The sequence below is a fragment of the Xenopus tropicalis genome, chromosome 7 (genome assembly GCF_000004195.4).
Source record: "Xenopus tropicalis strain Nigerian chromosome 7, UCB_Xtro_10.0, whole genome shotgun sequence".
Classification (NCBI taxonomy): Eukaryota; Metazoa; Chordata; class Amphibia; order Anura; family Pipidae; genus Xenopus; species Xenopus tropicalis.
The window spans coordinates 115,441,245-115,457,107 of record NC_030683.2 but is presented as its reverse complement, the minus strand read 5'-3'; the positions used below and the strand labels follow the sequence as shown (position 1 = coordinate 115,457,107).

Genomic DNA, 15,863 nt, shown 5'->3' with positions numbered 1-15,863 from the left:
TGCTTGGGAAATGTGGATAAGGGATCCTTGGCCTTCCCATAATTCAGAGCTTTCTGAATAATGGGTTTTTGGATAAGGGATCCAATACCTGTAGATGTCATTCTATCCCTATAGGTAAGGTTCAACTTGCACCAACTTTTAGGGGCACATTTACTAATCCTCGAATCCGAATCCCGAATGGGAAAAAAACGGATTGGAAATGAAAATTGTGCATTTTTTTTCGTCGCCGATGCAATTGTTTCGTATTTGTCCCGACTTTTTCGGTGCCGTTGCGACTTGATCGTATTTTGCGCGATTTTTTCTTCGCCATCGCAATTTTTCCGTATTGCGCTATAGTAAACGCCGGAAAAACCAATACGAAGTTTTTGCGACGGCGACGAAAAAGTTGCGACAATTTGCGAACAAGTCGTGACGGGGACGGAAAAATCGCAACAATTCGCGATCATTACGAAAAAAACGCATTTGGACGCTTTCGGACGTTCGTGGATTAGTAAATGTGCCCGTTAGTGTCCGGCATATATTGTCATGGCTTAACTCGACTTAATGTCCATTTCCATGTAATGTTTATTATATTTTGTTCACCCTTCAGCCAAAAAGTAAAGTTCTCCAAAAAGTTTAATGACACTGTTTTTTCTCATTTCAGTCACTTGTAAAACTAAAGCCTGTGTGCAAACCTTTCACTGTTGACAAATTTTCTTTAATTATAAAACCAAAAAAAACTCCACAAAGGGCCGCTGATTCAAAACCTTAGCTGTTAAACTATCCTCTTCTGTAATTAGGAATGGCCTGACACTATTTAATTAGCTCGCAATGCAATGGTTCATTTAACTGCTCAAAACAGATTCTTAAATGCCAGGCTTATAAATCTCACGTCGTACCTCTCTGTGGCTGGATAAAGAAAATAAATGTTGATAACCTGAGTATAATCACTGACTAGAATGTTCTATTTCAAGTTTCTCTTTTATTTTACTATGTATAAGAAAAAAATGCCCTGATTTATGATTATTGTACACATATAATGGGGTCATTTATAATGTGGCACGACACAGTACTTCCTAGTTCCATGGTGTTTTCACAAATACCTGAATCTTATTGGAGGACTCACCCATCCCATGCACCCATCCCATGCATCCATCCTATGCACCCATCCCATGCACCCATCCCATGCACCCATCCCATGCACCCATCCCATGTACCCATCCCATGCACCCATCCCATGCACCCATCCCATGCACCCATCCCATGCACCCATCCCATGCACCCATCCCATGCATCCATCCCATGCACCCATCCCATGCACCCATCCCATGCACCCATCCCATGTACCCATCCCATGCACCCATCCCATGCACCCATCCCATGCACCCATCCCATGCACCCATCCCATTCACCCATCCCATGCACCCATCCCATGCACCCATCCCATGCACCCATCCCATGCACCCATCCCATGCACCCATCCCATGCACCCATCCCATGCACCCATCCCATGCACCCATCCCATGCACCCAGCCCATGCACCCAGCCCATGCACCCATCCCATGTACCCATTCCATGTACCAATCCCATGTACCCATTCCATGTACCCATCCCATGTACCCATTCCATGTACCCATCCCATGTACCCATTCCATGTACCCATCCCATGTACCCATCCCATGTACCCATCCCAGCATATAAAATGGTATTTATTCATACTTTTTGAAGGAACAGATTACAGTGATAGGTATATTAAGGGTTTCTGTGTTGTGTGTTGCTCTTTAATTAATTTTGATTAAGAAGCTGGAGTTCCCCTTTAATTTTTCCCTGTGTCTCACCTTTGCAGCTTTGCCACATAAACACAATGTTTTGTTGTAACAACTTACATTATAAACCCCACTTCCCCATCAAAAAAGCTTCCCCTAAATATTTTATCGGTTCTTTAAGGGATTTGCTGTAACATTTTTTGTTGTTTCGCCGTTCTGAGCTATTCTGTTTTATGGCACAGCTGAAATCTGAAGTGTGCAATATACTTGAAAGGCAAGCCTAGCGGATTTAAACACAGAATTGCAAATATAAATACACGTAGACAAAGCAAGTGATGTTATATTGTTAGCAGGTAACGACCCAGTCCAGGCAAAAAGCCATAAAGATGATTTAGAGAAGATCTTATGGTTTCCTTTTAGATGTTGCAGCAGAAAAGGGAAAGCGACTGTAGTTTTGCTTTACAAGCAATGGTTGCGGAATAAATCGCTCTGTGGAATTCTACTTGCCAAACTTTATTTATTGTGTAGGGAAGGCTTCATTCTCTCTTCTCTGTTTTGTAGGTGTTTTACCAGCGGGCCGACATGGCCATCGGATCACTCACTATAAATGAGGAGCGCTCGGAGATCATTGACTTTTCAGTCCCCTTCGTGGAGACGGGGATCAGTGTCATGGTGTCCAGGAGCAACGGCACGGTATCCCCATCTGCATTTTTAGGTAATTCTGTGATCTTATTTCTCTGTTCAGGGAATACAGAGCAAACTATGGGGCTAATTTACTAATCCACGAATCCCGAATGGGAAAAAATCGAATTGGAAACTAACATTTTGCGACTTTTTCGCGAATTGTCGCAACTTTTTCGTAGCCGTTACGACTTTCGCGAATTGTCACGACTTTTCCGTAGCCGTTACAACTTTCGCGAATTGTCGCGACTTTTTCGTAGCCGTTACGACTTTCACGAATTGTCGCGACTTTTTCGTATTGAGCGCTTTCGTACTCGCCGCAACAGTACGATTTTTTCGCGACAGTGACGAAAAATTCGCAACAATTCGCGGAAAAGTCGTGCCGGCAACAAAAAATTGCGACAATTCACGGAAAAGTCGCGACGGCGACGAAAAAAACGCAAAATATCGATCATTACGAAAAAAACGCATTTGGACGCTTTCGGTCTGTTTGTGGATTAGTAAATCTGCCCCTATGAGTTGTTGATGATAATTAGTGATGAGCGAATTTTTTCGCCAGGCATGGATTCGCAGCAAATTTCCGTATTTCACCATTGGCAAATAGTTTCACAAAACTTCCGTGAAAATTAGCCGCAGAAAAATTAGCTGCCCGTCACAAATTTTTGTCACGTGTCAAATTGGTCACATCAAATTTGGGTGCGGTCGCGTAAAAAAGGGCGCTGTTGCGTCAAAAAAGTGCGACATGGGTGACAAAAAAAGACACGTCAACAAAAAAATTGCATGACAAATGCGTTTTGCAAATTTTATGGTGAAGCAAAATGGGACAGATTCGCTCAGCGCTAATGATAATATAAAACTACAAAGCAGTGATCAATTAAAAGCTGAACCCAAAGGCTGGAACTGAAACTTTGGTGAATTTTAATGGCTTTCAATGAAATAATTACCCTTAATAACCCAAACAGTACAACTGGCGTGTCATCAATAGTGATGGGCGAAATAATTCTGCAGGCGTGGATTTGTGGCAACTTTCCACTTTTCGCTATTGGCAGTTTTTTTGTGAAACAGGCAACAAAATTTGCGCGGAAAAATGCGGCATGTGAAAAAGAAATTCGCCGTCAACAGCTAAACACAATTGGCCGTGGAAAAATTTGCGTGCAACAAAAAATTAGCTGTTGACGACGTAAAAAAAAAATTGTATGCGCTGTTTCGCAAATTTTTGAAAGATTCCCGAAATGGTGGAAAAATTTGGGAAACGACAATTTTTTTTGATGCTAAAAAATCCGTCAATGCGAAAAGCACCTCAAATTCATGCCTGCAGAATTATTTTGACTATCATGGAAAAATTTGCTTGTGACAAAAAATTGAATCCGCGATATTTTCGCCGTTTCATAAATTTTTTGCCATTTTGCAAATCTTTTTACAGAAAAGGAAAACGGCGAAAAAATCGCAAAACACAGATTTTTCTCAACGCTAAAAGATCCGCCAATGCCGAAAAGCAAAAATTCCTGCCTGACTATTTATTTTGTCTGAATTATTCATTGCAAATTTCAGAGATCAGAGATTTAGGGGTATATTTATCATGCTGGTAAAAAGTGGAGTAAAACATTACTAGCGATGTTGCTCATAGCAGCCAATCAGATGCTTTGCTTTGGTTTTCTAACTGTTGAAATCTAATTGCTGATTGGTTCCTGGTAGTGATGAGCGAATCTGTGAAAAATTCACGAAATGGCGAAAATGTCGTGCAGCAAAAAAAAGTCGCCTGCGACTATTTTTTTGTCGTCCGCGGCTATTATTTTGTCGCATGGCTATTATTTTGTCGCCCACGGCTATTATTTTGTCGCATGGCTATTATTTTGTCGCCCGCGGCTATTATTTTGTTGCGCGGCTATTCTTTTATCGCCCGCGGCTATTATTTCGGCGTACAGCTATTATTTTGTTGCCCAGCTATTCTTTTGACGCCAGCGACAATTTTTGGATGTGCGCCGAATTTTTCCACGCCTAATTTTTTCATCTGTTTCGTGAAACAATCCGCCAATGGCAAAACACGGAAATTCGCCACAAATCCATATCTGCCGAAACATTTCGCCCATCACTAGTTCCTGGGCAACATCACTGGTAATGCTTCACTCCACTTTTTACACAGCATGATAAATATACCCCTTAGGGTCTCTTTACTAGTGGGTCTGCTAATTTCACTAATTGTCCTGTGAATAATTTAGAGCTACTAAAATGCTCTGTTTACCTTATATTCCTGCCGTAATCTAAAGGTGACCGTACAAGTACTAATATTCGTTGTGTGTATCGCATAAGAAAAGGCAACTGATATCAGTCCTTGGATATTGGTCGTCTCCTTGACCAGCTTGGGTGGAAAATTTTGAGCAAAGGCAAACGATTAGTGCTGAATCATCAGACAGAGGTATAATTCTTTCATTTCTACCTCCATATCTGACTATTCAGCTCTGAACGTTAGTGGAGGGTACGAACGATCTTTCCTGTGCCCAATGGTTGCATGGAAGATCTTAATTGTTATGTGTATGGCCACCATAACCGTGCATCAAGCCCTGCACCCACCTACCCTCACTAACAAGTTAGCTACACTGGCTTGCTCTCCTTGGAGGACTGTCTACCCAAGCATCTAGATAAAATCTTCACCTTCATCCATAAGAGGGTTTCTAAAAGAAAGATCTTCTCTGGACACAGGGTGAATAAGCACTGCATCCCTATTAAAGAACTACAACAAAAAAATTAACTGGCTGATTATCTCCACTAGTCACAATACAGTGCATCTCAAGGCTTCTCTCCCTGGACAAAAATGGCATGACCCCGTCTCATCAGATTTACCACAGCCCAATGCCAGGATAAAGAGGTGATATCATAACCACCTATTTCACCAATCCAACATTTGGAACCTTCTACAGGAGGAAAGATTCCCTAGGTGCTTTTTGAGGAGATCAGGTAGTGCTTATAGGGAAGGTTTAGCACTATTATTTATGAGAACATTCCAGGCACCAAGACCCCCAGCCCATCTACAAGACAATTAGTAGAAAGACCCATCACTCGGCAATCACACAGACAGGCTTCCTTCTCCTGGATCCAAGCTGATAATGTGATTGCACCGAGGGAAGCTGGGCTTTTACTGTCATATATTGTAAATGGATTATTCAGTGGATCCATGTGGTTGTGCTCAAGTCCACGTTTTCTAAACCTAACTGGTCACTGCTGGAGTTAATGAGGGGCACGGTCAAAATTACATATTTATAAAGTTCATTAGAGCTAAACCAGCCACTTTCATACAGATAATTCTGCTCTTTAGAAAACTGATTTTCCATTGTGGTTTTCAGGGATTCACAAGATTCGATGTAGAAGACATAGTTTAAGATTAAATCATCATCTATCATCCTATAGCTGGATAAAGCTGCTAGAATTGCAGTCGCACAGTGGCTGGTCCTTGGCTACCAATGAATTCAAATACTGAAATAGGAATAGGTTGTACAAGAGCAGTAATGGGCAGTAATCAGGCTGCAGTAACTGGGGGTAATTTGTCTGTAACAAGGCTTTCAGGAAAATAGTGCATTCTTCATGCTCCTACCTAAACTGGCAACCTTGAATACTGTATGGGCTTACTCTGTATTACATTTTTCCATTTTTCTATTATATATATTTAGTTTTAGTTTTGTATTAGTAGATCAGCCAATAAGATTAAACTAGGCAGTTATTATATGTATATATATCCGGAAACCAATTATGCAGAAAGTTCCGAATTATGGAAAGGCCATCTCCCATAGACTCCATTTTAATCAAACAATTCAGATTTTTAAAAATGATTTCCTTTTTCACTGTAGTAATAAAACAGTACCTGTACTTGATCCCAACTAAGATATAATTACACCTTATTGAGGGCAGAACAGCCCTATTGGGTTTATTTCATGGTTAAATGATTCCCTTTTCTCTGTAATAATAAAACAGTACCTGTACTTGATCCCAACTAAGATATAATTACCCCTTATTGGGGCAGAACAGTCCTATTGGGTTTATTTAATGGTTAAATGATTCCCTTTTCTCTGTAATAATAAAACAGTACCTGTACTTGATCCCAACTAAGATATAATTACCCCTTATTGGGGGCAGAACAGCCCTACTGGGTTTATTTAATGGTTAAATGATTCCCTTTTCTCTGTAATAATAAAACAGTACCTGTACTTGATCCCAACTAAGATATAATTACCCCTTATTGGGGGCAGAACAGCCCTATTGGGTTTATTTCATGGTTAAATGATTCCCTTTTCTCTGTAATAATAAAACAGTACCTGTACTTGATCCCAACTAAGATATAATTACCCCTTATTGGGGGCAGAACAGCCCTATTGGGTTTATTTAATGGTTAAATGATTCCCTTTTCTCTGTAATAATAAAACAGTACCTGTACTTGATCCCAACTAAGATATAATTACCCCTTATTGGGGGCAGAACAGCCCTATTGGGTTTATTTCATGGTTAAATGATTCCCTTTTCTCTGTAATAATAAAACAGTACCTGTACTTGATCCCAACTAAGATATAATTACCCCTTATTGGGGGTAGAACAGTCCTATTGGGTTTATTTAATGGTTAAATGATTCCCTTTTCTCTGTAATAATAAAACAGTACCTGTACTTGATCCCAACTAAGATATAATTACCCCTTATTGGGGGCAGAACAGCCCTATTGGGTTTATTTCATGGTTAAATGATTCCCTTTTCTCTGTAATAATAAAACAGTACCTGTACTTGATCCCAACTAAGATATAATTACCCCTTATTGGGGGCAGAACAGCCCTATTGGGTTTATTTCTTGGTTAAATGATTCCCTTTTCTCTGTAATAATAAAACAGTACCTGTACTTGATCCCAACTAAGATATAATTACCCCTTATTGGGGGCAGAACAGCCCTATTGGGTTTATTTAATGGTTAAATGATTCCCTTTTCTCTGTAATAATAAAACAGTATCTGTACTTGATCCCAACTGATATATAATTAATCCTTATTGGAGCCTTTATTTGCAGACTTAAGGTATGGAGATCCAAATTACGGAAAGATCCCTTATATGGAAAACTCCAGGTCCCGAGCATTCTGGATAACAGGTCCTATACCTGTATTTATATTATCCTATGCACTATCCTTTGGTTGTTCAAGTAAACTATTTTATTCCATGCTATGCAATTACCTATTACCTTTTAACAATTCACACTAATGAGATCACATAAATACTATATCTCATTCAGCTGCCACTTTGTTCACCCCCAAAACTCTGGGGGACTATTCTGTTGAGATGCAGAAAATAAAGGACAAGCACTGGTACAACCATATTTTTAATTATGTTCCTTCATTTGGCTGCAATCTTTTTGACCTTGAAATTAACTTTTAATATGATGTAGACATTAATATTCTGAGACAATTTACAGCTGTTTTTTATTTTTTATAGTTTCTCATTTTTTTAGATTTTTGTTTAGCAGCTCTCCAGTTTGGAATTTCAGCAGCTATGGTTGCTAGGGTCTTGGTTACCTTAGTTACTAGGCAGTGGTGTGAATGAGAAACTGGAATATGAATAGAAGAGGGACTAAATAGAAAGCTAAGGAATAAAAAGTAACAATAACAATAAAACTGCAGCCTGACAGAGCAATAGTTTTTGGCTGCCGGGGTCAGTGACCCCCATGTGAAAGCTGGGAAGATGTAGATGAAGAAGGCAAAAACTATAGGAATACATAATAAAGAGCAGTTGTAAAGTTGTTGTTTTTTCATGTTTCATCGGGAACCATGTTCCTCTGTATACCAGGCTTTTTAGAAGAAAAAGAAAAGCAGCTTTGACACAGCAGTGGTCTTGAAGGAATGAAACGTCGTAATATTGAGTGACGCGGGGGGGGGGGGGGTTGGGAAGCAAGTTACTGTTGGGGGTTATGTCTCTTGGAATTACAGCAGGGAAACTGCACTTTAAACATGTAACTTTGCCCCTAGAATCACCTCCGTGGAGCTAGCGGATGGACCGTATTATCCTACCTGCTGGACCAATCAATACTATATATTCCAAACTCAATGATGTAAAATGACTTGCAGTTACTTATTTGCCTTCATAGGTACAGGGGGCTGTACATGGACATTATTTATTAGAGTATTTTCTGTTTGCAACATTCTCGTTCCTTCTGTTAAATAACAATAGTATATATCGTATATACTCGAGTATAAGCCGATCCGAATATAAGCCGAGGTACCTAATTTTACCTAAGAAAACTGGAAAAACTTATTGACTTGAGTATAAGCCTAGGGTGGGAAATGCAGCAGCTACTGCTAAGTTTCAATAATCAAAATAAATACCAACAGAATTACAGTTATTGAGGCATCAGTGGGGTATGTTTTTAAATATATATTTCAAAGAAAAACAGTTAAACTAGCTCTGTAAGTGGGGAAGAGGGTCAACAAAAACAATATACCCCATGCTCATTGCACATTGGCAAATTTGCAGCAGAGCCAGTCCTGGAGGAGATGTAAGGGGGAATAAGTATTGCTAGTGGGAGCCTAGGCCAGGGCACTGGAGGGTCTGGTTGCAGGTGGCCTAATTTGCACACAAAGGACAGAGGGTGCTAGTCTGGAGGGACTCATGGCACCCGACTTGAGTATAAGCCGAGGGTGACTTTTTCAGCTCATTTTGGGTGCTGAAAAACTAGGCTTATACTCGAGTATATACAGTACCTTGCTATAACATTGCCCGCCATATTTTATGAAACAACTGGCAGAGATGAGCGAATGTGTCCCATTTCGCTTTGCTGGAAAATTTGCGAATCTTTGAAAAGATTTGCGAAGCGGTGAAAATGTTGCGCGTTATAAATTTTGACGCGTTTTGTTTTATTTTTTTTTCCCGTTTCGCAAAAAGAACTGCCAATGGCGAAATGCGGAAATTCACCACTAATGCATGCCTGCCATGCCTGAGCTTTTTGTTCAACTGCTCTCCATTTGGTATTTCAGCAGCTACCTGGTTGCTAGGGTCTTTTTTACCCTAGTAACCAAACAGTGGTTTAAATGAGAGATGGAAATATGAATAGTAGAGTGCCTGCACAGAAAGATAAGGAATATAAGTTAAAAATTATAATCAAAATGTAGCCTTACAGAGCAATAGATTTTGGTTGCTGGGGTCAGTGGCCCCCCATTTGAAAGCTGAAAAGTATAGAATAGAATATAATGGGAATAGAATATACAGGTATATATAGTTAACACTTGTTCCTTTGGTTTAGTCAATGACATTAGTGTGTGTCTTTATAAGCATCACATTAAAGCCACTTATATTTTCCCGACCTTAATATCACAGCATGTTGCCACACTACTAGGAAAGATTATCAGTTTGTAGAAGGAGTAATAGCTAATAGCCAGCTATTATTCATGCCTTGAGAAACTCAAGTGATTTCTTGTGTTCAAGGATCAGTATAACCAAAAAAAATGATTAATATGACTTACTGTACATAATTAATGTGACTAGTCAAGAGATTTACAGTTGTGTTCTGATTGGTTGGGATCATTTTGAGATCATCTCGTAGCGGTCACTCACGCCTTTACTTCTTCAATGCACTCTCTAAGGGTTCTTGTGTTTTCCCATTACAGAGCCATATAGCCCTGCCGTCTGGGTCATGATGTTTGTCATGTGCCTTACCGTGGTTGCTGTGACTGTTTTCATCTTTGAGTATTTTAGCCCTGTCGGATATAACCGAAGTCTGTCCACAGGCAAACGTAAGTCAAAACTTTGTTTTCTTGTATGTTTTTTTTTGGAGATTCTACTTATAATTTCATATAAAAATTTCACCCACCACCAGTGTCGGACTGGGACCCCAGGGGCCCACCAGAAAACCTTAGACCCTAGGCCCACTCTCCAAACTATATTGCCTCCTTTCCTCGCCCAACCTCTTTATTCTCCTAGTCTCTTTTATTTACATGCTAGCATCTATCCTTCCATCTATTTCTCTTCTTTCTTCCCATTCAGAAATAGGGAATGACCATGAAGCAGGCCAAATTGTTAGAAGCAAGAGGGTCCATTTACACCTGGGCCCACCGGGAGTTTTCCTGGTATCCTGGTAGGCCAGTCCGACACTGCCCCCCACCATACGTTATGCACTCTTCTGACCTTTCTCACCTACTCCGAATCATCCCTGATGCTGGTCCCGTGTTTATCGATATCATTGTTTGTGATGCATTGATAGTAGCTTTCATCAGGTTCTATAAGTAGAAAGTAAATGGAAACCATAAAAGCTGCTAATATACATAAAAAAATATAAAAAATATTTTGGTATTCATTCTGCAAATAAACATAGCCTAATTGCATGTTATTATCTCCTTGTTCAGCAGAATAGGAAGGTGATTGCACTTTCATAATAATAAGGGGGGCATTTACTAATGTTCATATTATATTTTTTTCACAATTTGTATTGTTTGTAGGTTTTTATTCGTGAAAAAAATTAAAAACATTTTTGCCATTTATTAGGGATGCACTGAACCCAGTTTTCTGGCTTCGGCCGAACCCCTGAATCCATGTAAAGGGATTCGGCTGAATACCAAACCTAATCCGAATTTCCAAATCCAAAGGAAAAAAAGGCCAAATCCTGGCCCAATACCGAACCTAATCCTGGATTTGGTGCATCCCCTACCATTTATTATGCAACAGAATGGTGGCAAATCCAAAAGTGTTTTTCAGTTGGCTAATCTTGCTTTGCTTTGTGTTTTTACAGGTTTTCATGGGTTTTTGCATGCTTTGATTTGTGCAATAAACAGAAATATTATTTTTTTTCACATTTTTTTCAGCTTTTTTGTTCATGCTTTGTTATAAAAGCCCAATTAGTTTATTTGTGGTTTAAAAAGCTCTTAAACCAAGAAAATGAGAATGATAAATGGCCTCCCCATCATCAGACCAAAAGAAAACAAGTTTATATACACACACACACATACATACATATAAAATATATATAAATGTTTGTTTGTTTGGTTTGGAGACTGCATGACAAAATGCAACAAAACTTGTTAGGAACCACTGTCTTATCTGTAAGGACATCAGCAGATGCTGTTCACTCATCCTGAAGAAGGTCAATGACTACTTTTGCACTCAAAACTTTAGTCCTCCACTCACAATAGGACTACATTCTAACTAACCAATCATATTTTAGCATTAAAACAATTCAAGAAGAGAAACATGTACCCAAGGGTTTTCAAATGTGCTGAGTCTTAATCTGCCATTAAAAAAGATCACGCCTGTCATCTGACCAATCAGATTACACTATTTCATAGTATTGCAGACTTGTTCAGTAGGACATGGTAGAAAAGGGCAAAACATGATCCTAGGTTTTAATCTGCCATCCATTTGCCGCAAAATCTGCCATCTGACCAATGAGATTGAGCCATTCCATATTATGAGAAAAAAAAAAAACTACTCGACAGTGTATTTTTGCAATGGAGAAGCCATAATGGTCTTTTACTTATGCAAGTGCAGTGGGCAAAGAGCATTTTTTTCCCAGCATGCAACATTCTCCCCCACAATTCCAGTATAATTGCAGCCTCAAGGGGGAGTTGTGTCTGAAATAATTGCACCCAATGCATCAAGATGTACACAAGTGTGCTGACAGTTTGCCCTGAATTGGACACAATTGCACTCACATTTATTTGAGTTCGGATCTCTCTTGTATCGGCTATTGATTGCTTTCTATGTTACTCTGTATGTTCCACTTATTGTACAGCGCTGTGGAATATGTTGGCGCTTTATAAATAACTGTTAATAATAATAATAATAATAATGTAAATCAGGTTTTTGGCATCAAAATTATGCCAGTGCTTGATTCTTTAGGAGGAAATTGGCTGGGACAATTGACACAACCTGCAATGGGAAACCTGTAATTACCTCCATTCTGAAGGTGGTGATCGCTCTAGGATTTTCCCATGTATACTTGTATACAGTTCAGGATGGGAGGCAGGTCAGATGTACTGACACCCAAAGCAACTATAGGGCAGTGCAGTGTCGTTGCCAATGCATCCATTTTTGCACAACCGCAGTGTAAGTGAGCATGGTTTCTGCTTTCAGTCCCATCTCATTAAGGCATCTAAAGGTGGCCATACACGTGGCGATCCAACGATGTTTCGTGCGACCATCGGTCGCACGAAACATCGTAAGATCCGCCACACACCATTCAGGACTGAATCGGCAGGTAAGGAGGTAGAAACAATAGGATTTCTACCTCCTTCTGCCGATTCAGCTCTGAAGGGAGAATTTTGGTCAGGCGCCTTCTATGGCGCCCGATCAAAATTTTCAAACTTGTCCGATCGGCGAGTCGTCCGATATCGGCAGCTTCCTGCGATATCGGTCGACTCGCCGACATGCCATACACGCACCGATTATCGTACGAAACGAGGTTTCGTACGATAATATCGGTGCGTGTATGGCCACCTTAAGGCTGATGCCACATGTGGCGTTTTTACGCTGCATATTTTCTAATTCTCTCAGCGGCTGAAAAACGCCTGATATCATCATCCATAGAAATAACTTCAAAAGACTGGAAGCAAACCACACAAAGCGTAAATACGCAAGAAAACGCCTTAGCACGGATTTTTCAAGCATTGGCTGAAATACGCCAGTATTAGCAAAGCAAGCTATTCCTATGTATACACAAAGGCAGCAGACCTAGCTGAAATACGCAGCGTTTTTTGCTATTTCTCACTATTAGCACCATGGAAACGGGATTTGCTACGTCACCAGTACTAGGCTGAAAAACGCCATAGTCAGGGGCTGTGTGGCTTGTGCGGCGTTTTTAGGCTGAGAAAATACACAGCGTAAAAACGCCACGTGTGGCATCAGCCTAATGTCTTGAAAATAATCATATTATTGGCAAAATCAGCATTCGTATCAAAATGGCAACAAGCAGTAACCAAACCTTGCTAGTTTTTAATGATTCTGAAGAGGTTTTCCCTGCCCCAATTTACTGATTGAGGCAATTAGGGATGTAGCGAACCTCAAAAAAAAAGTTCGCGAACCTGTTCGCGAACTTCCGCCGAAAATTGCGAATATTCGCAAACTTTGTGAACCCCATAGACTTCAATGGGAAGGCGAACTTTAAAACCTAGAAAAGCCATTTCTGGCCAGAAAACTGATTTTAAAGTTGTTTAAAGGGTGCCACGACCTTGACAGTGGCATGCAGGAGGGGGATCAAGCAAAAATTTCTCTGAAAAATTGACCCACGCTGTTTTTCGAAATGATCGGTAATTTTGCGACTTTTTCGTAATTTCCGGCGCTTTCGTAAAGTTATCGTAAGTTTTGCGACTTTTTCGGAGCATTCGTAACGTTATCATAAGTTTTGCGACTTTTTCGGAGCATTCGTAACGTTATCGTAAGTTTTGCGACTTTTTCGGAGCATTCGTAACGTTATCGTAAGTTTTGCGACTTTTTCGGAGCATTCGTAACGTTATCATAAGTTTTGCGATTTTTTCGGTGCCGGCGAACCCAAATTGCGAACATCACGAAAAGTTCGCGAATTTGCGGACTTGCGAACACCCGATGTTCGCGCAAATTAGTTCGCCGGCGAACAGTTCGCTACATCTCTAGAGGCAATATACTGTATCTTCCACAACTGGAAGGCGATGCTTAGACAACACTGTCACCAGAAAGGTCATTGTTGGCAATGAGATCCCAGTTGCAGTTTGCATCTCATTCATTTTTATTTCATTTATTATCACAATCATCTGTTTACCAATCTTCAAAACCCATATTTTATAGTGAAAGATAAACGAAGGCTAGAAAATCTGGGCATATTGCATTTACACATTTACTTTTTTTCCATATGTGTATTCCACCTGAGAACAAGTGTTAACATTTGCACAGTATATCAAATCTAACCCCCACTGTACCTGATTGCGTGGTGTAATAGAAATACATTCTGTTTCATAATAGAATGAACTGTCCTTGTGGAACGCTAATGAGCCATGGTTGACACGTTAAAAGATTTTTAAAACTCAGGGGCCCACTCTGTCGGAGAGCTTTATTAAGAACGTCAGCGGCAGTCAATTTGATTGGAACCAATAATATCATTTAAGATGAGGATAAATTAAATCTCATTTTTATATCCAGTGTCTGTTTCATGATAGGAAATGTATAAACGCATGCTATGACGGTCTATTGTAAGGTAACACATAGAAAACTTAAGAAGAGCACAATTATTACAGAACACATTAGGCAATAAATATGAATTATAGTTAAGCATAATCAAATCTATTGTGTTTCAAATTTACATATAAATATTATGAATGCAATGTATGTCCACCCAAGAACCTCTTTTTACGTGAAACCTCTCAACAACCATGCAACCGACAGATGGTGCCAAGGGAGATAAGAACATCTAATTGATATAACAAAGGTCTTCTTTGCCGGCCATTGTTTGGAACAAATAAAAAGGCTATTGAGTGTCTGGCCTAGTCTACCAACTCAACGCACACTGTACAATATTACATTGTGCTCAGGATATTTCTGGTAAGAGCAACACACATCACTATCTATCTAGTTGTACTAAACTATGTAGTAAAGGGAAACCTTTGGGAAAACCAAGCACTGATATGGTCAATTACATGACCTTCCCTGATTGTCATCTCATCTAAGTCCTGATCAGATATTGATCAGTGAGGCTATTGCTTTGGCCTATACCAGGGGTTCCCAACCTTTCTTACTCGTAAGCCACAGTAAAATGTAAAAAGACTTGGAGAGCAACACAAGCACCATAAAAGTTCATGGAGGAGCCAAATAAGGGCTAAGATTGGCTATTAGGCAGCCTCTATGCACACTATCAGCTTACAGGGGCTTTATTTGGTAGGAAATCTTGTTTTTATGCAACCGAAACTTGCCCCAAGTCAGGAATTCAAAATTAACTACCTGGTTTGGGGGCACTGAGAGCAACATCCAAGGGGTTGGGGAGCAACATGTTGCCCTGAGCCACTGGTTGGGGATCAATGGCTAGACGCTGGGCATTATGCTCTGGTGAATAGTGATGGGCGAAATGTTTTGCCAGGCATGGATTCGCGTCAAAAGAATAGTCGCGCGACTAAAGAATAGCCGTGTGACAAAAGAATAGCCGTTGGCGACAAAAAAATAGCCGCGGGTGACATTTTTTTTCGACATGCAACATTTTTGCCGTTTCGCGAATCTTTTGAAAGATTCCGGCGAAGCAAAACGGGACAGATTCGCTCATCACTACTGCTGAACAATATTGTTCCTTTAGGCCCAGCTTAATATAAACATTACAGAGATCTTATTTGATATTCTTTTGTGATCAAAAATACATGTGATGCCAGAACCTCTTGTGTTGATTACGTATTGAGAACTTTGCACCTTTCTTAACTCTTGGACAGTGTGAAAAGGAGTAGAACAAACTGCACTCCAGATCCGTGCTCCAGA

The 15,863-nt window shown here is 40.0% G+C and overlaps 1 protein-coding gene across 1 annotated transcript in view; it reads left to right on the top strand.

Annotated features, from left to right (window-relative positions):
• grin2d (glutamate receptor, ionotropic, N-methyl D-aspartate 2D) overlaps positions 1 to 15,863 on the top strand; it is a 133,442-nt gene that overhangs the window by 54,741 nt on the left and 62,838 nt on the right. The window contains exons 6-7 of the mRNA XM_031906599.1: positions 2,307 to 2,460; positions 10,052 to 10,177. Coding sequence (XP_031762459.1) covers positions 2,307 to 2,460; positions 10,052 to 10,177 — 280 coding nt within the window. The remainder of the gene's footprint in view (positions 1 to 2,306; positions 2,461 to 10,051; positions 10,178 to 15,863) is intronic.